Source organism: Urocitellus parryii, chromosome 5 (genome assembly GCF_045843805.1).
Source record: "Urocitellus parryii isolate mUroPar1 chromosome 5, mUroPar1.hap1, whole genome shotgun sequence".
Lineage (NCBI taxonomy): Eukaryota > Metazoa > Chordata > Mammalia > Rodentia > Sciuridae > Urocitellus > Urocitellus parryii.
This window is the reverse complement of record NC_135535.1, coordinates 8,022,114-8,043,498: the sequence shown is the minus strand read 5'-3', so window position 1 is coordinate 8,043,498 and position 21,385 is coordinate 8,022,114. Positions and strand designations below refer to the sequence as shown.

Below are 21,385 nucleotides of genomic sequence, written 5' to 3'. Positions count from 1 at the left end.
TAAAATCATAATTTTAAAGGCAATAAACCACTAAATGTCAAGAATTTTTGTTCAACTATCTAACAGAAAAATCATAAATATTTGCTTCCACTAGCATTGTACAGGGGGGTCTCATTGAATAATTGCCCAAAAACTTCTGCCATATTGATTATCCTTATTCTTGAAGTTTATAGCTATTGTTCATTACCTGTTATTTACTGCTTATTTATTTTTTGTGGTTGGTACTAGGGATTACAAAACTTACTTTTCCAGCTTTTTATTGAGACAGTATTCTGCTAAGTTGCTCAGGCTGGCCTCAAATCTCAAGACTCATTTCAGTTTCCAGAGGAGTAAGAATTATAGGCCTGCACCACTGCACCTGGCTATTTAGAATACTTCCCTCCCCAAGCACAAGCTCTATTAAGTACACTATATTAGTTGTAAATACTGGCACACAATTAACTTCTTGGAATTACTATAGTTTTAAAATTTATTTTTGAGCCAGTTATGAGTGAACTAAGCACTTAATATACCAGGATCACTTACTACTGGGAAAATGTCCTATTGGATGTACACATCAGTACATATGAAGTGTGATATTCTTTTAACAAAGTTCATTCTTTCTGTATATCAGGTACTGGGATTGAACCTAGAGGCCCTCTACCACTGACAGGCTTTAGCAAAGTTGCTGAGGCCGGCCTTCAACTTGAGCTCCTCCTGCTTCAGCATATGGTTACTGGGAATATAGGTTATGTACCACCATGCCTGGCTTGGTTTGCAATTTCTTGAGATAATTAACAATTAGGAATTTGGGCGCTAGGGTTGTGGCTCAGTGGTAGAGCCACTAGCCTAGCACACGTGAGGCACTGGGTTCAATCCTCAGCACCAAATACAAATCAATGAACAAAATAAAGGTGTTATGTCCATTTATAACTAAATATGTTATATAATTCATATATATGATTAACTGCACAGCTGGGGTTGTGGATCAGTGGAAAAGCACTTGCCTAGCTTGTATAAGGCACTTGGTTGAATCACCGCATATAAATAAAATAAAAATAAAAGTCCATCATCAACTAAAAAATATATATTACAAAATTAACTTTGTACATTGGGTCAACAAAGTAGAGAATCTAAAAGGAACACCTCTGAAGACTGAGTATTTGAGAATCCCAACTCCACAAGCAAGCATGGGTATTATCCTGGGCAATTAAGTGCTTTCCTTCTACAAAATAGTATGTGCAGTATCAGAGCTGAGCCAATATGTGCAAATGGATTACAATTCACATGGATTAATTTTAGATGTTAGCAAATTCTAAAATGGATACTGCTTCTGTTTTACCCTAAACTAGTGTTTCTCAGTGTGGCAAAAGGAAAGTCGGCGCCAAATCTTGTTCATATCTTCTGTAATTTTTTGTTGTTGGCCACACAACCACACAGCTATAGACTGTGTATGTACCATCTTTCTGAACAGTTAATTATGGCCTAAACAAACAAAAAACACACAATCAATGATACGAGAAGAAACATGATGCTAATTCCTTATATTAACTCCAGCATCTCAGTGTAAGTTTCTCTGACCACCTCTCCCTATTTCCTCAGGGTGTTAGATGATCACCAAGGAAATCCTTTTAGACTACAAACAGAAGCTACCTGCCAGGTACAAAGCTGCAGATCTGATCTGGGCAGCCACCAGAAAGTATGTACACCTCTGCACAACTTTGGTAAAATTTTAAAAGTTTTTGTTAGTAGCATTTAATGACCTATACCTTATTATGCCCGGTAAATAACTTCAATGACCAACAGAAATAAAAGATGTGCTCACAAAAGGTAGTGGGGAGTCAATATCCAGTTTGAAACCATATTTTATTTTTAATATAGCTAGAAATATCCAATAACTATATATTTTTAAGCAGAAAACTTTCTTTTCCTTCTTACAGCATCATTAGCAGAAAAAAAGAACATTTCTCGTTTTTAGAAATGATACTGGGTCTCTAAGAAAATGAAGACTATCTGTTGTATTTATGGAACTTAAAGTCTAAAAGCACAGGACACATTTTCAGAAGAGTAATTTACTTTTACCCATTTATATTCGTAATATTCGAGTATAGTTAGGTCATGTACAATTAAGTCAATCAAATCAGGAATCCAAGAAGAAACTGTTCTTCTTGAGATAAGCATAGCACACATGAGATTTTGAGAACATACATGAACAACAACAACAACAAAAAAACACCAGCAAGCCCAAATCCAAGTATAAATGGTGTTTTTTTCCAAGGGTTTTAAAAGCATGCTCCATTAGCATACGACTTTTTCTCATTTTTGTAACAGATGCAGTTCTGTTTACTCATGTACAGTAAAGGGTTAGAACCTGTATAAATATTAGAAATATTTTTATAAATGTACTCCAAGGAATTTATCATTTCCTTTATCTTTGCAGGGACAAAAGGGAAAAAGAGGTGGGGGTATGGTCGCAGTATTTAAGGAAGAGCTGAATACAATAATGAATCTTCATGGTGCCAAGAACTCCATAATGAATAACCAGGCTCTCATCTATTTTATAATTCATGTTAGATCAAGCAGTTAATTCCATGTATGGTTACCAATAACTCAAACCATATACTCTTCAAAATACAAAGATCAATAGGTACTTCCAAAATAGAACACCAAACACTAAAAGGAATCCTTCCTTCCAATGTTTTTGACATCACAAGATTTTGCCAGAGTGGAAGTCTAATAACATTTAAATAAGCAATCTCATGGCTAAGAAAGAACTACAGCTCTTATGGGTATTATTCCACAGCTAGGGTATGTATTACATATTAAATTAATCCCAGCATTAAATATGCTTTGCACAATTATGGTATGATAGCAGTGATGATGCTAGTGAGAAAAGATTATCTTTAGTTCAAGAAGGGGGGAAATACCAGAAGCAGAAAGCAGACATAGTTGGTCATTTTCTGATGAGAAAAGGTAAATTTTAAACATAGAATATAAAAAGAAAACTACTCCCTTATTTCCCCACGGTGGAAATAATACGAAACATTTATTTGATATATTGAACAAAAACAGAGCTAAGTAATCCAACTCCATTGCAGCATAACAAAAAAAAAAAAAAATCACCTCTTCAACACAGTGTAAGGATTTAAATGCAACCTGCATAAGGGCACATGTCATATAAAATAGTAAGACTGCTGCTGCCTTACCAAGTACTTCCAGTCCCTACCCAGGTTAGAGTGAAATACTGGTGGTCCCAATAGTTTTATTGAAATTAATCATTTAAAAAATATTTTTAAATGACGAATCAAAATGCCTCAGTCTCAGTAACCATATATTCAACTGAAACTTTTATCTATGTAAATGAGATTTATTTACTTCCCACTAGTAAGTCTTTATTTCACTCACATTACAGCTATGTATTTTCCATACTTAGTATCTGCTTTGCCCAATATCAAAGAAAAAATCCAAAATGATTAGTAAATAAAAATGGAGGAAATAACACCCCCTTGAGTTTTAAATATTTTTAAGGTTTAAAAAGTGTTTTAAGTTTGTAATTCCTAGTAGGAAAACATTATCTGAATGAACACCCTAATGGCAAATCATTGTAAAATGCTTCAACTGGATTTGCTGCAGAGGGGTAGGGATTATCTTCAAAGCACCCCAGCTCTCCTGATGAGGTCAGAGGTACACTGGTTTGTATTATTGCGACAGCCATTAAGTGATCTAGGTTGCTTTTCCTTCAGTAAGGGTTTTGTCAGGTGGGCATTACGCTTGACCTCCAAATTTGGCTGACAATTTACTGATGAGATTCATAACCTTTGGGTTGCTTTGATATTTTGACATATTTGCTGGGTTCTGGGCCACATCCTGGAAGGCCACCATAACTTCTGGATCCTGTAAAAAAAGGGTTTTGTTTATTTATTTTTGAGTATTAAAGAAGTGTCCCAATTTATCAACAACTTTAGGATCCTGAACCCCATCTCTTTATTTAGACCTGTAATTCTGCTATGGTCAAATTAATTGTGGATTAGACACTCCATGAAATATAAATATTATTAATGTGCACCTAAAAGTCAAGCCTAACTGTGTTGCTTGAGCTGAATAATAAAATAAAGCACACACAACTTTAAGGAAGAAAAAAAAGATAACATGTTACTAATTGCCAACTATTACAGAGTATGTCCTATAACCAATTCTTAAAAACCTACTCATTACAAATGTCCCAACTACAAAATTAGCTATTGGATAACTAATATAAATGCAAAATGGTTAAGTGACCTTATCACTTCAGAGAATTATGTAGAAATGCCTCAATAATTAAAAGTCCAAATTTCCTCTTAATAAGTCTTACCTGCATGGCTGCAAGAACCTCCGGATCACTAAGAATTTCATTGAGCCCAGGCATTCCTGCCATTCCAGGCATGCCCCCTCCCATTCCAGGCATTCCTCCAGGAAAATTACCAGGCATTCCTCCAGGAAAGCCACCTGTAAAAATAAAGCAAATAATCATACAGACATCATCTATACTCCAAACAAGTCTTTAAAAACTTTCAATTGAAAATAACACACAAAAAACTAAGGATACCACCTAAGCATAATGCAGTGTCAACAGTCTAATCTGAACAAGACATAAAGTGCAATTTCTACTTTTCTTTTATAATTAAAGCTGAAGTCAGGAGTGGTGGCATACACCTGTCATCTCAGCAACTCCAGATAATGAGGCTGAAAGATCACCATGTTTGAGGCCAGCAAGCAATTTATCTGATATTCTGTCTAAAAAAATTACAAAGATTGAGGATGTAGCTCAGTGGTAAGTCACCAGTTTAAACCAAGGGCTCCTTATCATTGGGCTACTTCACCAGCATCTTTTCATTTTTATTTTGAGACTCAGCTCTCTCAAATTGTCATCCTCCTGCCTCAGCCTCAGTCACTGGGATTACAGATGTGTGCCACCATGCCTGGGGACTCCAAGGCTTTGAAAACTTAGCTCATACCCATAAAAAAAGTCTTCTCCAATTTAGAAAATAAAATGCACACAAACAGAAAATTATATCTTGTAATAGTACACATCAGTGGTCATTTTCCTTTTTTTCCTCAACTTTGGTCATTTTCTAAAAACGAAGGTATATGACAGTTATGAGCTAAAACTCAATTTTGTGTTTTTAAAATTTGTTGAGCACACCACCTTTTTATTTTCTAGTTTTGAACCAAATAATTAAGTTTTAGCCAGTAGCAAAGTAATGTAAATAGAATTTATAAAGCTTTCATAAAATAAAACTAGTTAACATCAAATAGCTTTAAAAGAAAAAAAATTTCCAAGTATCCACCTGGTCTAACTGCTTCAATTCAGGAAGTATTTGATAATCATTTTATGAGCATAATTTTCTCACTCTTATCTGCCTTTCGATCCTTTGTTATCATTCAAAACATTGCCTTGTTTCTTATAAAAAATTTGCCAGAAAAAGAAGAATGTTTTGTTATTTTTATGACAGTACCCGGGACTGACCACCCCAACCCGTTATTTTATTTTCAGACATGGTCTTGGTAAGTTGTAAAGCTCAACAATATAGTGTTTTACATATCCTCATGAGTTTTACTGTATAACAGAACAAAAATTCCATTATGGCAATTTAAAAATATTTAAATTGCATCATAATTAATTAATAAAAGTGTAACACTCAAAATCCAATATAAGCTAGTCATTTAAAAAAATATACTACTGGGGCTGGGGATGTGGCTCAAGCGGTAGCGCGCTCGCCTTGCATGTGTGCGGCCCGGGTTCGATCCTCAGCACCACATACAAACAAAGATGTTGTGTCTGCTGAAATATACTACTCAAATTCTGAGGGAAAAATACTCTATTTCTAACATAAAAATTCTTAAATATATTTAGCATGTAAGTCAATCTCATTCTACACACACGAGCCCTCCAAATAGAACATATTTTAATTGTTTATAGTATTAACAGTTTCAGTTTTTCCCCAAATGTACCTGGAAAAGAGCCAAACTGAGCTCCTGCTTGTCGTCTGGCTTCTTCCTCCTTTAAAAAGAAAAAATAAATAAATTATATCACAGGATAGTCTGCCAACATTACTAATCCATGTAAATTTCTCACAAAAAAATTACAAAATAAGCCATTAGCAGATTTTTTAAAAATGATAAACGTAAAAGGCAATACTAAATTAAATGGTACACTCTATCCCTCTTTGAAAACAAATTTTCGAACACAATTCTCATTGAGCATCATCATCATATTATTCTTCTGTGGAACTGGGCATTGAACCCAGGGCCTTGTATCTACAAGGCAAGTTGATCATTATTTTAATGATTTCAAATAGAATATTTTATTTCTCTGAAAAACAAATCAAGAAAAGCAATTGCTTATAAAAATTGCAAATTCTCAAATGTTTTAACTCCAAAATGAAAGCCTTTGACTAGATTACTAAGACTGCCGCAACAATTATTTCCCAGTTTCAAATTCTCCATATTCTCTCTACAAAATTAGATAAACACTACAAATATGTTTATAGATCTGCCATTTTTTTAAGACAAAATGAAAAGATATATAAAATCTCCCTTACACCCAGGTAAAAAATAAGACATATAAATGTATGAAAATTCTAAAGATTATGTTCTATGAGACTAAAAAAAAAAAAAAAAAAAAAAAAAATCAAGCATTATCTTTAAAATAAGAAACAAGGGGGGTCTGCGCAGGGAGTTGGGCTCCGGACCACCACCGCCTTGTTCCTCTGCCCCGACATGGCCGAGGAGATGACTGAGGAGCTGTCCACAGCCACGGCCTACCCAGAAGATTTCTACTGCCTGGTCTGTCAGGAGGTGCTAAAAACGCCCATGCGGACTGTGGCCTGTCAGCACATAACTGACAGGATTTCCAGATATTGAAGTGGAAGTTTCCCTTTGTGTTATCCTTCCGTTCATTATTACTCGGTTACTACAAGAGTGGAGTTTCTGTAGAAAATGTTTCCTGACTGCAATGAGAGAAAGTGGAATACATGTGGAAATGTGACTAGAAGAGAAAGAGTGTGTACAGAATGGATCTTAGATCTTGAAAATATCAAGAGGAAGTTTTCTGGTAGCTCTAGATGCTGTGCAAAACAGATTAAATTCTATCGTATGAGACATCATTATAAATCTTGGAAATATCAGGATGAATATGGTGTTTCTTCCATCATTCCAAACTTTCAGATATCTCAAGATTCAGTAGGGAATAGTAATAGGGGTGAAACATCCACATCTGATAACACAGAAACTTACCAAGAGAATACATGTTCTGGGCATCCCACCTTTAAGTGTCCCTTGTGTCAAGGGTCAAATTTTACTAGATAGCGTTTACTTGATCACTGTAACAGTAACCATCTATTTCAGATAGTTCCTGTGACATTTGTGTGTCTCTTCCTTGGGGAGATCCTAGCCAGATTACTAGAAATTTCATTAGTCATCTAAATCAAAGACATCAGTTTGATTATGGAGAATTTGTGAATCTTCAGCTAGATGAGAAAACCCAATATTAAAATGCTGTTGGAAGAATCTTTTCAAGTAAACATCTGAAGCCTGTAGACAACTATACATCTTTGTACCTGCAAGTGCCATCTTTAAGAGGAAAACTATATGAAGTCACCGTTTCAGTAACTTGATGTGTATATTAATAAAAGTAATTCAGTCTATTGTTTTAAATTTTTTAATTGAAAAATAAAAGTTGGGCCACCTAAAAACTTCATCTTCTTGACAAGTTAAAAAATGAAAGTTATGACATTACTTTAAAAGCATAAAAAAGGATTATATCTCAGAAATATAGTGAAAAGGGAATCCCTGTTGTACTTTTATCTTTTTTTATATTACATACTTTTGAATTTTTCATTATTATTCTGTTGCTTTTGAAATTTGGTGCAGTTTTTCCTATTTATTGTACCCAGGTATCACACAACAGCAAAATCTGAAAGACGTGATTGGACATAAATGTAACAAATCTGAGCCAGTTGTCAGAGTTGCAGAATGAAAACTTGAAGTGCTAAATGGAAGAATCCAAAGGAAATTTTTTAAACACAGATTATAGCTGAAGTACTCAACTATAAGAAAATTGTATTTATATAACATTTAGTATTTTTGAAGATTAGATTATTTTTGAAGATTAGATTTCTTTAATAATGTTAACTCTTAAAAAGTAAAAGTTCATTGCAAAGACATTTCCTTTTTGCTATTAGAAGGAATTATCGAGAAAAAAAATTATTTCTTTGGGGGCAACTGGTAATTCAATCTTGTTTGTTTGATCATTTTGTAAGTTGAAATACCAAGCTGAATAACAGTTGTTTTGCCACAGAACTTTCAATAGCCAGTGTTTCTCATTAGCTGAGATGAAACTTATATCACCAAAATTTTAAAAAAAGTAACAAATGCTAAATGATATAAGTTGGTTGCTATTACACCTTAAAAATTGAGTTTATACACAATTACCCTATTTATATGATGCTCATTTGTTATTCTCAAAAATAATGCATGTGACTATGATGGTAGTGAAAATAGATTTTACCAGCCACAGTTTTGCTACTTTATAGTCAAAACTAAGTTTTTCTTTAATATTGGGAATCATAAAGTATTTTGTAGAAGGGCCAAATCACAGAAAAAAAGGTTAAAGTAAATTCGCTGACATTCCATACTAATACACAATGTTTATGCTTTCTTTAAAATTACTAAAAGATCAAAATCTCAGAAGTAGTTTGCTGCTAATATATACATATATTGAATAAAAAGGTATATTCTGGTTTTCTTAAAATCCTTGTTGACTCTTCTACAGTGAACATTTTTTAAAACTTGATTTAATAAAAATGTTAATTTGGAAGTGAAGTTTTGTAAAAACCTTTTTCAGTCAAACAGCAATGACTTTATTTATAGATAGTAATAACAATCACACAGAAAGCCATACATCTTAATGCCTTTCTTCAGTTATTCTAAGAGTAATGTTTACTGTATGCTTTAACATTTTTTCTTCAGTTAACATGAATGTAATTTTAGGAACAGCAGGATGAAGGGTTCTTTTTAAAAAGACACTTTCCACCATAGTTTTTTTTCCAGTTTAAAGCAAAAACTTTAGTAGTTTCTTTCAAAGTTTAACATGTACAGCCTATGTCAATTTAAACCATTCTGAAATTTGGTTTAACTTCTTTAAAGGAAAATTGTTGGTAGAGATCATCTTGATGAAATTTTATTTTGAAGTTTTGTGAATGAGTTAAATATTAATAGTCTTGTGTGTTTTACACATAAGCTTTTTCGTAAGAAAAAAGAAAGGGCAAATCCTGTTCAAACAAACCAAACAAAAAACATCGCCAAATTTTAATCATTTGATTATGAAAAATTTCTGACTTAAAAAATTGGGGGTGGGGAGTTTTGCAAGGAGTGCTAGGGATAGAACTCAGGGCCCAGTGCATGGTAGACAAATGATCTACCACTGAGCTAGAGCTACACCCCCAGCCTAAAATTTTTGACTTTAGAAAAACATAAAAAGAACACACTTTGGTTAAATATAACCCAACTTAAAAATTTTAAAGACTAAAAATATCCCCACACATTGGAAACAATGAAAGGAGACTCCTTTTAAAGTAATAAACACTCTATAGAACTTCAGCCAGCATTAAATAAATTGGCTAGGAGTTGGAATAATATCTCAAAACAATGATCTACAGTATGTTCCACTCAGGCTTAACTAAAAAAATTTACCCTCTGGGCTCTCTCATGTTCTTCTCGAGCCTTCTTAACTCTTTCTATTCTTTCTTTGATCTCTCGCTCTTCACGTTTTCGCTCATATTTTCTCCGATGTTCAGCAATTTTCTGGGCCTAGAAATCAGAAACCATAGGTAAAGTGTGCTCCAAATTTAGGCTAAGGGCAACACAGCTTTTAAGTTACTTTTCTTTGTGGAGAGTTGTTTAATTCAATAGGTAGTTCATAAAAATGACATTTATCTTATAGGAAATGACCTAACACAAATTCAGGCATTAACAAGACCAAACGCAAATGTACAAGACACAATGAAGTCTGGGATGTACGGATAGAGAAAAATGCAATAATCTCAAACAATTAACTGAGTATGATCAAGGACAACAAATAAGTTTCAAAGGTCAGAACAATTCTTGCTTATTAGTTTCTACCAGGTACACAGTGTTAAGAATTCAGTTACAGCTCAGTTCAGTAGGAAAATTATTAATGATGTTTGTCATGAGAAAGCAGACACTGGAAACTCACAAAACAGGAGTTGGTCACAGTTGTGTCATTTATAAAATGAGGAGGGGGCCAGAAACATTTAGTCTTGGGGCCAGGGATATAACTCAGCAGTTAGAGTATATGCTTAATTAGGCCCTGGATTTGATCCCCAACACCACAAAAAAGAAAAAAAAAAAAAAACTAAGTCTTTAGTCTCATTAAATTACTTTTGGGATCAAGAAAGCAAATACCCATGGGTGAACTTTTTTTTTTTTTTTTGGGGGGGGGGTTACTGGGGACTGAACTGAGGGACATTCGACCACTGAACAACATTCCCAGCCCAATATTGTATTTTATTTAGAGACAGGGTCTCACTGAGTTGCTTAGCACCTTGCCATTACTGAGGCTGGCTTTGAACTGATGATTCTCTCAGTCTCCCAAGCCACTGAGATTATAGGCATGCACCACCACGCACAGCAGCAAATATGTGTTCTATAGCTAGAAGTTTTTGGCAGTGCTGATGACTGAACTGAGGGCCAGGCATACTAGGCAAGTACTCTAGCCCTGAGCCACACTGCCACCAGAAAACGTGTTTTCTACAATATCTTTCATCACGACTCGGCTAAGCCATGTTATTGGGATAGGGGGGGGATCAAATGAAGTTTGGTTCTAGATAAGTTAAATTCAATAAAACCTCTATTATCTTAAAATCTTTGGAAATAAATTCTTAGAAGTGTACTTTCTTATAAAGCTGATAGATCTACCATATAAAGTGCATTAAATTTAACTAACAATTTTAAATACAATAAATGTAAACAGAATGTTTTAGATTTTGGAAATTCCTCACATCAAGAAAGCCCTCATGCTTTGTCAAAAGTGGCTGTATACACCTGTGATTATATTAGGACAGACCAGATGTGATCCCAGATCCCACATGTACGGGGTTTTCTATTTCTTGCCTCATTGTAAACTTGCTTTTTTCCATTTCTGATTTTCTGGCTTTAATTCCACTAGTCTTACAAACATGTTAATACAACATATTCTAATACATAATGAGAAATGAAAAGCATTAAAACCTAATGAGATTTCAGAGTTAAGCACAAACTTCAATGATTATAACTTCCAAATGTTTCTCTGCATCTATTTCTCAGATAAATTATGGCTCCCTGGCCTAAGTCCTAAAGCCATAGAGTCTTATAGTAGTAACTTTCCCTTTTTCTACTTTACCATACCCGTGGTTGAACTTCTTTCAGCATTGCACTAGCATCATCATCATAATCCAGTTTACAGGCAAGAGCAAGATCATGGGCTGCTTCTTCCCAGTGGCCCAAAAGTCTGAAATAAGTTTAAACTCATTACAAAGAGCCTTTTATACATAGTCACCCTATGTAGCACAGCATCTGTCTTCCTTATAGGAAAAGAGTTTGATTAACAAAGAGTTTCAAGTTCTTCTATAGTAATTGTAAAGTTGCTCTATTAAAACAATGTTTAAAATTTAAATAAAAAATTAATTTCTTAATTCAGAGTCACAAGACATTTTAAAAAGTATGTACAACAGGAAGTTTCAACACATCAAAAAAGGATTAACATGATTTATACTTACTTGCACATTACTTTCTAGGTGAAATAAAAGGACAAAACATGAGTGTCTGCTTATAAAAAGAGAGTAGGAACTAAAGGTAGCTTTCTTTGAATGGAAGAAGTGAAATAATTTTTTATTTTGCATATGTTCTTTATTATATTCCCTCAATTCTTCATATTGATCTCATTATTACTTTGAAATTGAAGCCTTTAAACTTTTTTTGAAACAAACCACCTCAAAACATAAAATATAATTAATAATACTATTTACCTGTGGGCTTTCCCTCGCCACTTGTAAGGCTGAGCTGAATCAGGATTTATTTCAATGGCTCTGTCACAGTCTCGAATGGCAGCATTTGGCTTCTGTAATTTGACGAAGACACTAAAAAAATAAGAGTGGTATTAAAAAAATTCATTTTAAATAATAAAGACTGCTTGGGATTACTAGGGCAGCAATTCTATTCAAACATTGAATAGAAGAAATTCTATTCAATGTTTCTATTCTATTCTAGGAGAAGAAATTATGCAACAAGGGGTGCTTTTCTATTTCGAGTTCTCACCTGGCTCTCTTGGCATACAGAATGGCCAAGCGAGGATTTAGCTTGATAGCATCTGTGAACAAGTCAATGGCTTTCTGTAGTTCACCTAAAGTAAAATAAAAGTTGAGAAATGTTCAGAAGATAGAAGTTTTTTTGAAAAGACTAGTTGAGGCTGTAGCTCAGTGGTAGAGGGGATAGCCTCCCAAGTATTAGGCACTGGGTTCAATCCTCAGCAGCACATAAAAATTAAAAAAAAAAAAGGAAGGGGTACTTATCATGAACCCCTGCGTTCAAACCCCAGATCCACAAAATATAATAAAAAACTGGCTCTTGAAAGCAAACTTTTTACCATTCCTCTGTGGCAGCTCACCCAATACAGGCAATTTGGGGATATATAAGATCTCTCCAACAAAGAACAGGATGCCATATTCTTAATTTTAAATTTATTCACTAGATCCCATATTCATAGTTAGCTTCTTTATCTCTTATGTGATTTCTCTTAAATGAAATTATTCAACAAATAAAAATATACCACAGAATTAGAACAGTTCTTTGCACAAAGTCTAATACTTCTTGGGGAGGCAAGACAAACAATTTTAAAACAAATATCACAATTCATTGAGAATAATATTTATAGTTAGTGAACATGTAAACGACTTTAATAGAACTCATAAAAATATCATAAAACATTTAATTACATTAATTATTAATTACTACATATATCACAAGAGGTATTACAACTGAATATCTAATACACAACTCAGATCTACTGTGTTCAAAAGTTAGCACTTACTTCCTATTCCAACTCCAAATCTATTCCAAATCCCAATCAAATAAATAAATAAAAGGCTCATCAGGCTCAGGACATGATAAACTTTCTGGAAAGGGCTACATAAGAATTCTTTGCAGACCAATAAATTTGTTGTAACTATTCAAAGATGATGATGTGGTAGGAAAGCAGTCACTGTTAAGTACCAGACCTGGATTCAAACCAAGGGATTCTGGTGTATAGTACAGTTTCTCACTATATTCCTGCCTCTTGAAATCAAAGTATCTTTGCCATTGTGAGGTATGAATACGATGCCTCATTGAGAATGCTAGTGTTTCATCATTTAAAATATACTATAAAACTGCACAAAATCTAAAGTAAGAACTGGGTCAAACTTATAAGTACATAAACAGGGAGCTTGGAAATAAAAATAAAAACATGACTTATTAGAGGCAGTGCTTCATTTTTATTGTTAAATACTGCTGAGACAAATTTTAAAAAAAAGGTAGTAGGCCAAAATGATTGACAACAGTAAAAAAAAAAAATAGGTGACACTATGGCAAACATCCTGGGTAAATCACAACTTATCTGAGTCACTCAGGTTTTTGCTCCATAAAATAGATGATTATGAGGTTTTTAATGAAATAATATACACAAAAACATATTGAACTTTCCAGGCATGCAGGGTATTAAATGTTAAACAGAAATTCTAGGTGGTAGGTAAATTAAGATTATTGTGGAACAGAAATGGTTAGGAAAAGCACTGGTTGGGAACAATTGATGGGTACAAATGAAAGATTGCAATAGGTGAAAAAGAGCTCTGTAGTAGTAGTAAAGCACATGTAAAGGGAGACAGGTCTGACCAGAATGGAAGACTAATATTCCAAAATAGAAGAAAACAAAGATGGAAAGGTAAAATATGGAGTCTTGACTCTAGCACACTGATAGGATATGACAAATCTTTAATATGTACATAAAAAAGTCACAAGTAACAAGCAGAAGAACAATACAATAAAAAGTAGTTCTTATATAATCTTGGGGCAGTGAACAGAAAGCAATAAAGAAAACATTTTGGGGGGTGGAGATGTGGCTCAAGTGGTAGCGCGCTCGCCTGGTATGCGTGCGGCCCGGGTTCGATCCTCAGCACCACATACAAACAGAGTTGTGTCCGCCGAAAAACTAAAAAATAAATATTAAAAAATTCTCTCTCTCTCTCTAAAAAAAAAAAGAAAGAAAGAAAGAAAGAAAGAAAACATTTCAGGTGGGCAAACTAAACGCAGTTGCTGTATAAGCTTGTATAAATTTGTTACAGGGATCTACACAAAAAAGGTGATAAGATTATCCTGCTCCCAAAACAAAAAATATAATAAATAAAAAACCTGAATATATCTGCAACTTGGAACAATACTGAACTCATTCTAAAATATAAAATAAAATTGTACTCATTCTAAATCTTTGAAGTCCAAATGCATACCAGCATTGTGACAGCATCTATTTAATACAACCTTGTGACACTCTATCATACAAACAGGTTTGTGTAACATATTACTGATAGTAGCCAGGAACAGTGATACACACCTGTAGTCCCCAAAACTCAGAAGGCTGAAATAGGAGGATCTCAGGTTCGAGGCCAGTCTCAGCACTCTAGAGATATCCTAAGCAACTTAGACTCTGTCTCAAAATAAAAAAATAAGGGCTGGGGTTGTGGCTCAGTGGAAGAGCACTCATCCAGCATGTGCGCCTCGAGGCGCAGGGTTAGATCCTCAGCACCACGTAACAATAAATAAATAAAAATAAGGCTGAAGATGTAGCTCAGTCGTAAAACACTGAGTTTTACTGGGTTCAATCAGCAGTATATATGGGGGGAACCCACAAAACACATTTATGCAATTATTAAATTATAACCCATTACGCCTTACACTAAATACTATCAACCCTCTTCCACTTTGATAGGATTTTTTCAAATGTGCAGGGAAAGATGAGAGTTATATACCTATGAACATCTATCAAGGGTGCTATTATATAAAATAATTCTAAGGGTTACCACTACTTTTGGTGGGGGTGTGAGGAGTGACAAGGGTTCTTTCCTCTTTTTAAAGCTTCTCATAAAAGAAACACCATGATACCCTCAAAAAGCAGAGGCTATTGAGTACAATCAGGATCTGCCATGCTCCCAAGCATCATCTCTGACACTGAGTGATTCCAGCATCTACCAGCATGATAACAAATGTAAGTTCCCTTCAACTTTCCCACTATTTAATTGTCACTGCAGTAGCAAGGAGAAAAAAAAAAAAAAAACATACTTACCATCATTCAGGGCTTCAATGGCAGCCCCTTTCTTTTCATTTGCTTGATCCATCATCTCCTCGGTTATCTGAGGAAATTGAACATTATCTTAGTAGTAAGGAAAGCAAAAGGAGGAAGCAAAAATTTTTTGGACTTTTACAAACCACATTTTCATTCATTCTCAAGATTAATCACAATAAGTGATTAGTAAGAAATTATAAAGAATGAGTATTATCATTTGTAAATGAGGTGTTCCTCAAAGGCTCCTGTGTTAATGAAGGACATTCGCAAGTAAAATGCCTGACTTGTGAGAGTTGTAACCTAATAAACCTGTCCTAGATTAAAAGGACTAAGTAATGACTGAAAGCAAGTGAGTCATGACTACAGGAAGTGGTTCTGTGATTCTGTGATTATATGCCATGCAAGGGGGTCCCTTTTTCCCTGCCACTCCTTCCTAACCCTTCCTGGCTGTGTGCAGCGGTCCTCCACCATGCCCTTCAGACATAATGTTCTGTCTCAACCTGCTGTCTGTGGACTAAGACCTCTGAAACTGTGAGTCTCAAATAAATTCCTTCCTCTAAGTTGTTCTTGTCAGCTATTTTGGTCACAGTGACACACAGGTGACCAAACCATGAGCTTTTAACCTTTTGTGGGGGAGAGTGGAAGTGGGAAACCTGGAGATTGAACCCAGAGGTACTTAACACCTGAGCCACATCCCCAGCCTGTTTTTGTTTTGAGACAGAGTCTTGGGTAGGTTGCTTAGGGCCTCGTTTTCAACTTGCAATTCTCCCTCAACCCCCCGAATTGCTAGGATTACAGGTGTGTGTCACCGTGTACTGCAAGCCTTTTCACTAAACAAACTTCACTTTCCACACTATGCTCTAGACATGACCTTTGCTTTGCTCCATCCTGAACAAAGCATGATTGTTCTGCCCTAGCTTTACCACCACCTTCACAAAAATACTAAGAAAACTACACAAAAATACGAAGTCCTATCTCCTCACAGATAACTAGTTCCCTTTAAGCTTGAACCCTCATGTCTCATTTATTGCCATAAAAATATAATGAAAGATGTTGACAGTACAAAAGTTAAAAAAAACTTTCAGTAAATAGACTATCTTAAAGAGACATTCAGAAATAGTTCCTTTAATCACATCTACTTTATCCCCACCACTGTAGAAAACAGTGCCTGGAGGTGCTGGCTAATTCATTAAGAAAATGATTTGATAGGTTTAAGAATCAAAAGGAATGTAGCTGTCTTTATTCTTTATACTTATCTAGAAAATCCAAAGGCACTGACAAGTTATTAGATATAGTAAGACAATTCAACAGTTGTCAGGTACAAGAGCAGTATTTAAAAACAAACAAAAGCCAGAGTTCCTCCACACCAGCAAAAGTCATTTATAAAATGTTATAGAACAAGATAATGGGGCTGGGGATGTGGTTCAGTGGTAGAGTGCCTGACTGTTATGAGTGAGGCCCTGAATTTCATAGCCAGTACAGTAAAAAAAAAAATTGTAATAAACAGATAATAATCACAACAAAAACTAAACCTAGGACACATAGTTTATAAGAGCACACAAGAGGAAAAAATAAAATTCTATTAAAGAACAGCTCAGCGGCAGAGCACCGGCCTACCATGTGCGAGGCCCTGGGTTTGATCCTCAGCACCACATAAAATAAAATAAAGATGCTGTGTCCGCCGAAAACTGAAAAATAAATATAAAAAAAATTCTCTCTCTCAAAAAAAAGTTGTTGGGCTGAGGATATGGCTCAGTGATAGAGCATTTATCTAGCACGCACAAGGCCCTGGGTTTAAACGTTAGTACCCCCACCCAACCCCACCCCCCAAAAAAGAAAGAAAAAATATAATAAACTCCTCAGAAATAATCCTACACAAATCCAGAGTAATTTTATCTTATTTTTGTAGTACTAGGGATTGAACACAGGGCACTTTACCGCTGAGCTATACCTCAAGCCCTTTTTATTATTTTGAGACATGGTCTCACGAAGTTGCATAAGACAGACTTGAATTTGCAGGTTCAAGCAGGTGCTTCAGCCTCCCTATGTCACTGGGATTACAAGGATGTGCTACTACACCCAACTATGCCTGAGTAATTTCAGAAAAATCATTAGCAAAAAACCCCACTCTGTTTCTGGCAATATGGTAATCACAATATCCTGAAAAACTCTAAAATCAACCAAGCTTTGTCCTAAGAATGTAACAAAATTAAATGAAGGTTCAGTGATGAACCCAAGTGATCAATCTGTTTTTCACCCTTGTAGCAGGTGTCAATCCTGATACATTACAACATTGTTTCTTAAAGTAATACAGTACACCAGACACAAAGTATGTAGATTCAGGTGAAGAGAATGTATGTCATCTGACCAGACAATGCCCAAGATAAATCTCGGACTCCAAACACCTACACAGGTAAGCATAACAGAAAACCAAAAAAAAAAAAAACCCTGTCCCACACAAAGCAACATTCAAGTAGAAAAAAAAGAGGGGAAAAAGAACCTCTCCTGAGTAGTGAAAAACAAGAGCTGGACTCTTATCTGGAATTCCACCATTACTTGTATAGTTAAAAAAATACAAACAAGTTTGGTAGTGCCAAGTCCAGGGCTTTGATGCAAGCAAATATACTCCCATTTGGAGGAACATACCTTCTACAGAGGCCTCAAAATTTTTCCAAAGGCGAGACCCAATGAACCAAAGAACTCATGGTCAAAATAAAACATACACATACAGCACAAGTAAACAAGACACATCAATGAGCAAGAGCCAGAAAAAAATGAGAGAGTAAGACCAACAAAAGTTCTACAGAACTTAATGTATTTAATAAAATCAATTTCTGAAAATGGGTAAAAAGCAAGACTTAGAAAAACCAAGTAGACTTTAAAAAGAATCAAAGTAAAGTATCAAAATGGCCCCTGCCCCCCCCCACACACACACACACATCGGGGACTAAACTCAGGGGCACTGTATCTCTGAAAAAAATCCCTAGACCTTTTTTAAAATTTTGAGACAGGGTTTTGCTAAAATGCAAAGGCTGCCCTCAAACTTGTCATGTTCCTGTGTCAGCCTCCCAGGTAAGTGGGATTACATGTATGTGCTACCACAATCAGCTGAAAAACATAAAACACTACAATTAAAACATCAATGGAACATCAATGGACTAGAAAAATATACGTAATTCAGTACAGAAATAAAAAGCTAAAGCTTAATAGTGAAAAGAACCTCCCATATATCTAATCAGGTTGCAGAATAAGGGAGGAGAGAGAATACGGAGAACTCAATATTTTGAAGAAATACTTGAGATGTTCCAGTGCTTAAGAACATTAACAACCTTAGAATTTAAGATGCCCAATGAATCCCAAATAGAACAGACAAGTTACTAGAAACATAGAAACACTGAAGTGAAATAATCCAATCAATAAACAGATCATACAATTTTTAAGGATTTCTTTTACAAATGATGACAAAAAGTACTTGTATCTATTCTTGACAAACATGCATAAGACAGGGAAAATGTTACAGGTTACTGAAAGACATTTTTAAAAAGAATTAAAAATTAATCTCAAGAGGGGAGGTATGTTCTCTCCCTAACTAGATTTAGAATTAATACATTTCTAGTGGGAGAAGCTTAATTTGGAGGAAGAGAGATTTCACAATCTGATTCTGAAATTTATACAGAAAAACAAAGGGCCAAAACACTCCTCAAGTTTTAGAGGTCCCTGTCCTACCAAGTGACAAGGTTTATATGTTAAAGACAATGAGGCATTAGTGCATAGAAAAAATTAGGCAAATCAACAAAAGACCACCAACCCAAACACATATGGAAACAGTACTATTTTTGCATCAGAGAGAAAAGGAATTCTTCAATAATGACACTGACAGGTAAACTATAGATCAGAAAAGCAAAAGAGAAACAACCTAGTTGAAAAACTGGGTAAGGGTCTGAACAGAATTTATAAATAACTGAAAGACATTATAACACTCAACCTTGTTCAGCAATCAGGAAAATGCAAATTAAAAACAAGGACATATTAGTTCACGTGACAAGTCTGGCAAAGATCAAATCTGACAATATTAAGAGTTGAGGACAGACCAATATTTTAAAAGTTGCTATTATTACGTTCGAGTGCTTCTAAGCATTTCCCCCCATCAGCCACTGATAGACCCAACCTGATCTTTTCTCAAAATTGGGAGCCATGAAAAGATAATTTCGACTTGCCTGGCTCTCTGACCAGATTGCAGCCCTCGCTGAAACTTTAGTGACACCTCACAAATCTTGGCCTTCCCTGGCCAGATAACGACCCTCTCTGAGACTCTAATTAGACCTTCATATCTGATGTCGGGGCCAGCAAAAATATAAACTAGCATTAGTGTCATGCACCTCAGAGTTCTGTTATCCGTAACCCCACTTTGTGTAACTTTCTGGGCTATAAAGCTGGGCTGCAGGAAAGCTGAGGCTGCTGTCTTGTTCTCGCGGTTTTGGGTGGGAGAAGCAGCCCGGCCAGTCGAAATAATAAGCTTGCTTTAATTTGATTTTAATTGGAGTCAGGGGTCTTTTCTTGCGTCTTGGTCTAACACCATCGAGAAGATTTTACAGGGGCTGGGGATGTGGCTCAAGCAGTAGCGCACTCGCCTGGCATGCGTGCGGCCCGGGTTCGATCCTCAGCACCACATACAAACAAAGATGTTGTGTCCGCCGAAAACTAAAAAATAAATATTAAAATTCTCTTCTCTCTCTCTCAAAAAAAAAAAAATTTAAAAAAAAGAAGATTTTACAGATTTTCCTAATTTCATTTTTTGTTGTAGTTGTTCTTTTTTGGTACCTGGGATTGAACTCAGGGGCACTTACCACTAAGCCGCATCCTCAGCCCTATTTTCTATTTTATTTAGAGACAGAATCTCATTGAGTCACTTAATACCTCACTTTTGCTGAAGCTATCTTTGAATTCACGATCCTTTTGCCTTAGCCTTGGACTGCTGGAATTGTAGGTATGCGCCACCTGCCAGGCCAGTTTTTCCTAATTTCTGCCCTACTGCATATAATCTATAACATATGTTCGTGTGCCAGAACCCTTTGGAATACCACTAATCACTGTAAAATCTAAAATTTTTTCAAGGCTCAGGAATCAAATCTCTCAATCTTTGAGGATTCCCTGTGACAAAACCATTTTGGAAAACTGTGTGGCTTTAGATATCCCACTAAGACACAATTCTTTTTTTTTAAGTATATAGTGAATGTTACTAACTTTATAGAGCAATCAAACCAGATGCAAACTTAAAGACCAAACAAAATAACAGGAGATTTTCACAAATCAAGTTTTTATGTAATAAAATAAAATGCTTAGCTAAATGCCTTATTTTTAAAAATAGTTTTTGGAGGTTGTAGATGGGCATAATATATCCATTTCATTTACTTAGTTTTATATGGTACTAAGGATCCAACACAGTGCCTCACATGTGCCAGGTAAGCACTCTACCACTGAGCCACAACCCCAGCCTAAAGCCAAAGATTTAATATGTGCTTTTCTGGAAGTCATGTTGTAAAATAATTCCAACAGTGGGAAACTTTATATTCCTTATAATAAACAGAGAATGAAACAGTGAACTTACCTCCGCATTTTCATCTCCCATTTCTTGAGGAGCATCAGTGTCTGGTTCAATCACACCTTCATTATCAATTTCTGCCAAAGATGAGAAAAGAACATTAAGGCTTGCATTGTACAAAGCAGATCCACTACCCTCACAGAAGTATTAAAAATGGATGGACTATGACCAGCATAATTGAGTTGAGTATTTGTATATTCAGTTTTTATTCATATTTGTGTTCAGTTTTGGCCTGTGTGGGGAGCCACTCTGAATTGTTCATGCCTTCCATCCTGGAGAGAAGAGGCTTTGACAGGTCACTACATCTCAGAGTGACCTGGACATTGTCACAGTCCAGGAAGTTTGAGGGCGTGTCTTCAGACGTAGGCATGTCTCCCCATGGATTGAGCTACACT

General features: G+C 35.3%; 1 protein-coding gene and 1 pseudogene across 1 annotated transcript in view; one reads left to right on the top strand and one right to left on the bottom strand.

Moving 5' to 3' along the window:
• Positions 1 to 1,813: 1,813 nt before the first annotated feature.
• The window catches only part of St13 (ST13 Hsp70 interacting protein), a 32,580-nt gene continuing 13,008 nt past the window's right edge, over positions 1,814 to 21,385 (bottom strand). The window contains exons 4-12 of the mRNA XM_077799305.1: positions 20,997 to 21,067; positions 15,389 to 15,455; positions 12,334 to 12,418; positions 12,045 to 12,155; positions 11,425 to 11,527; positions 9,712 to 9,828; positions 5,971 to 6,019; positions 4,331 to 4,464; positions 1,814 to 3,873 (exon numbers count right to left, since the gene is read on the bottom strand). Of these exons, the coding sequence (XP_077655431.1) occupies positions 3,745 to 3,873; positions 4,331 to 4,464; positions 5,971 to 6,019; positions 9,712 to 9,828; positions 11,425 to 11,527; positions 12,045 to 12,155; positions 12,334 to 12,418; positions 15,389 to 15,455; positions 20,997 to 21,067 (866 nt within the window). The 3' untranslated portion in view covers positions 1,814 to 3,744. The remainder of the gene's footprint in view (positions 3,874 to 4,330; positions 4,465 to 5,970; positions 6,020 to 9,711; positions 9,829 to 11,424; positions 11,528 to 12,044; positions 12,156 to 12,333; positions 12,419 to 15,388; positions 15,456 to 20,996; positions 21,068 to 21,385) is intronic.
• Positions 6,714 to 7,621, top strand: LOC113194713 (E3 ubiquitin-protein ligase RNF138-like; annotated as a pseudogene).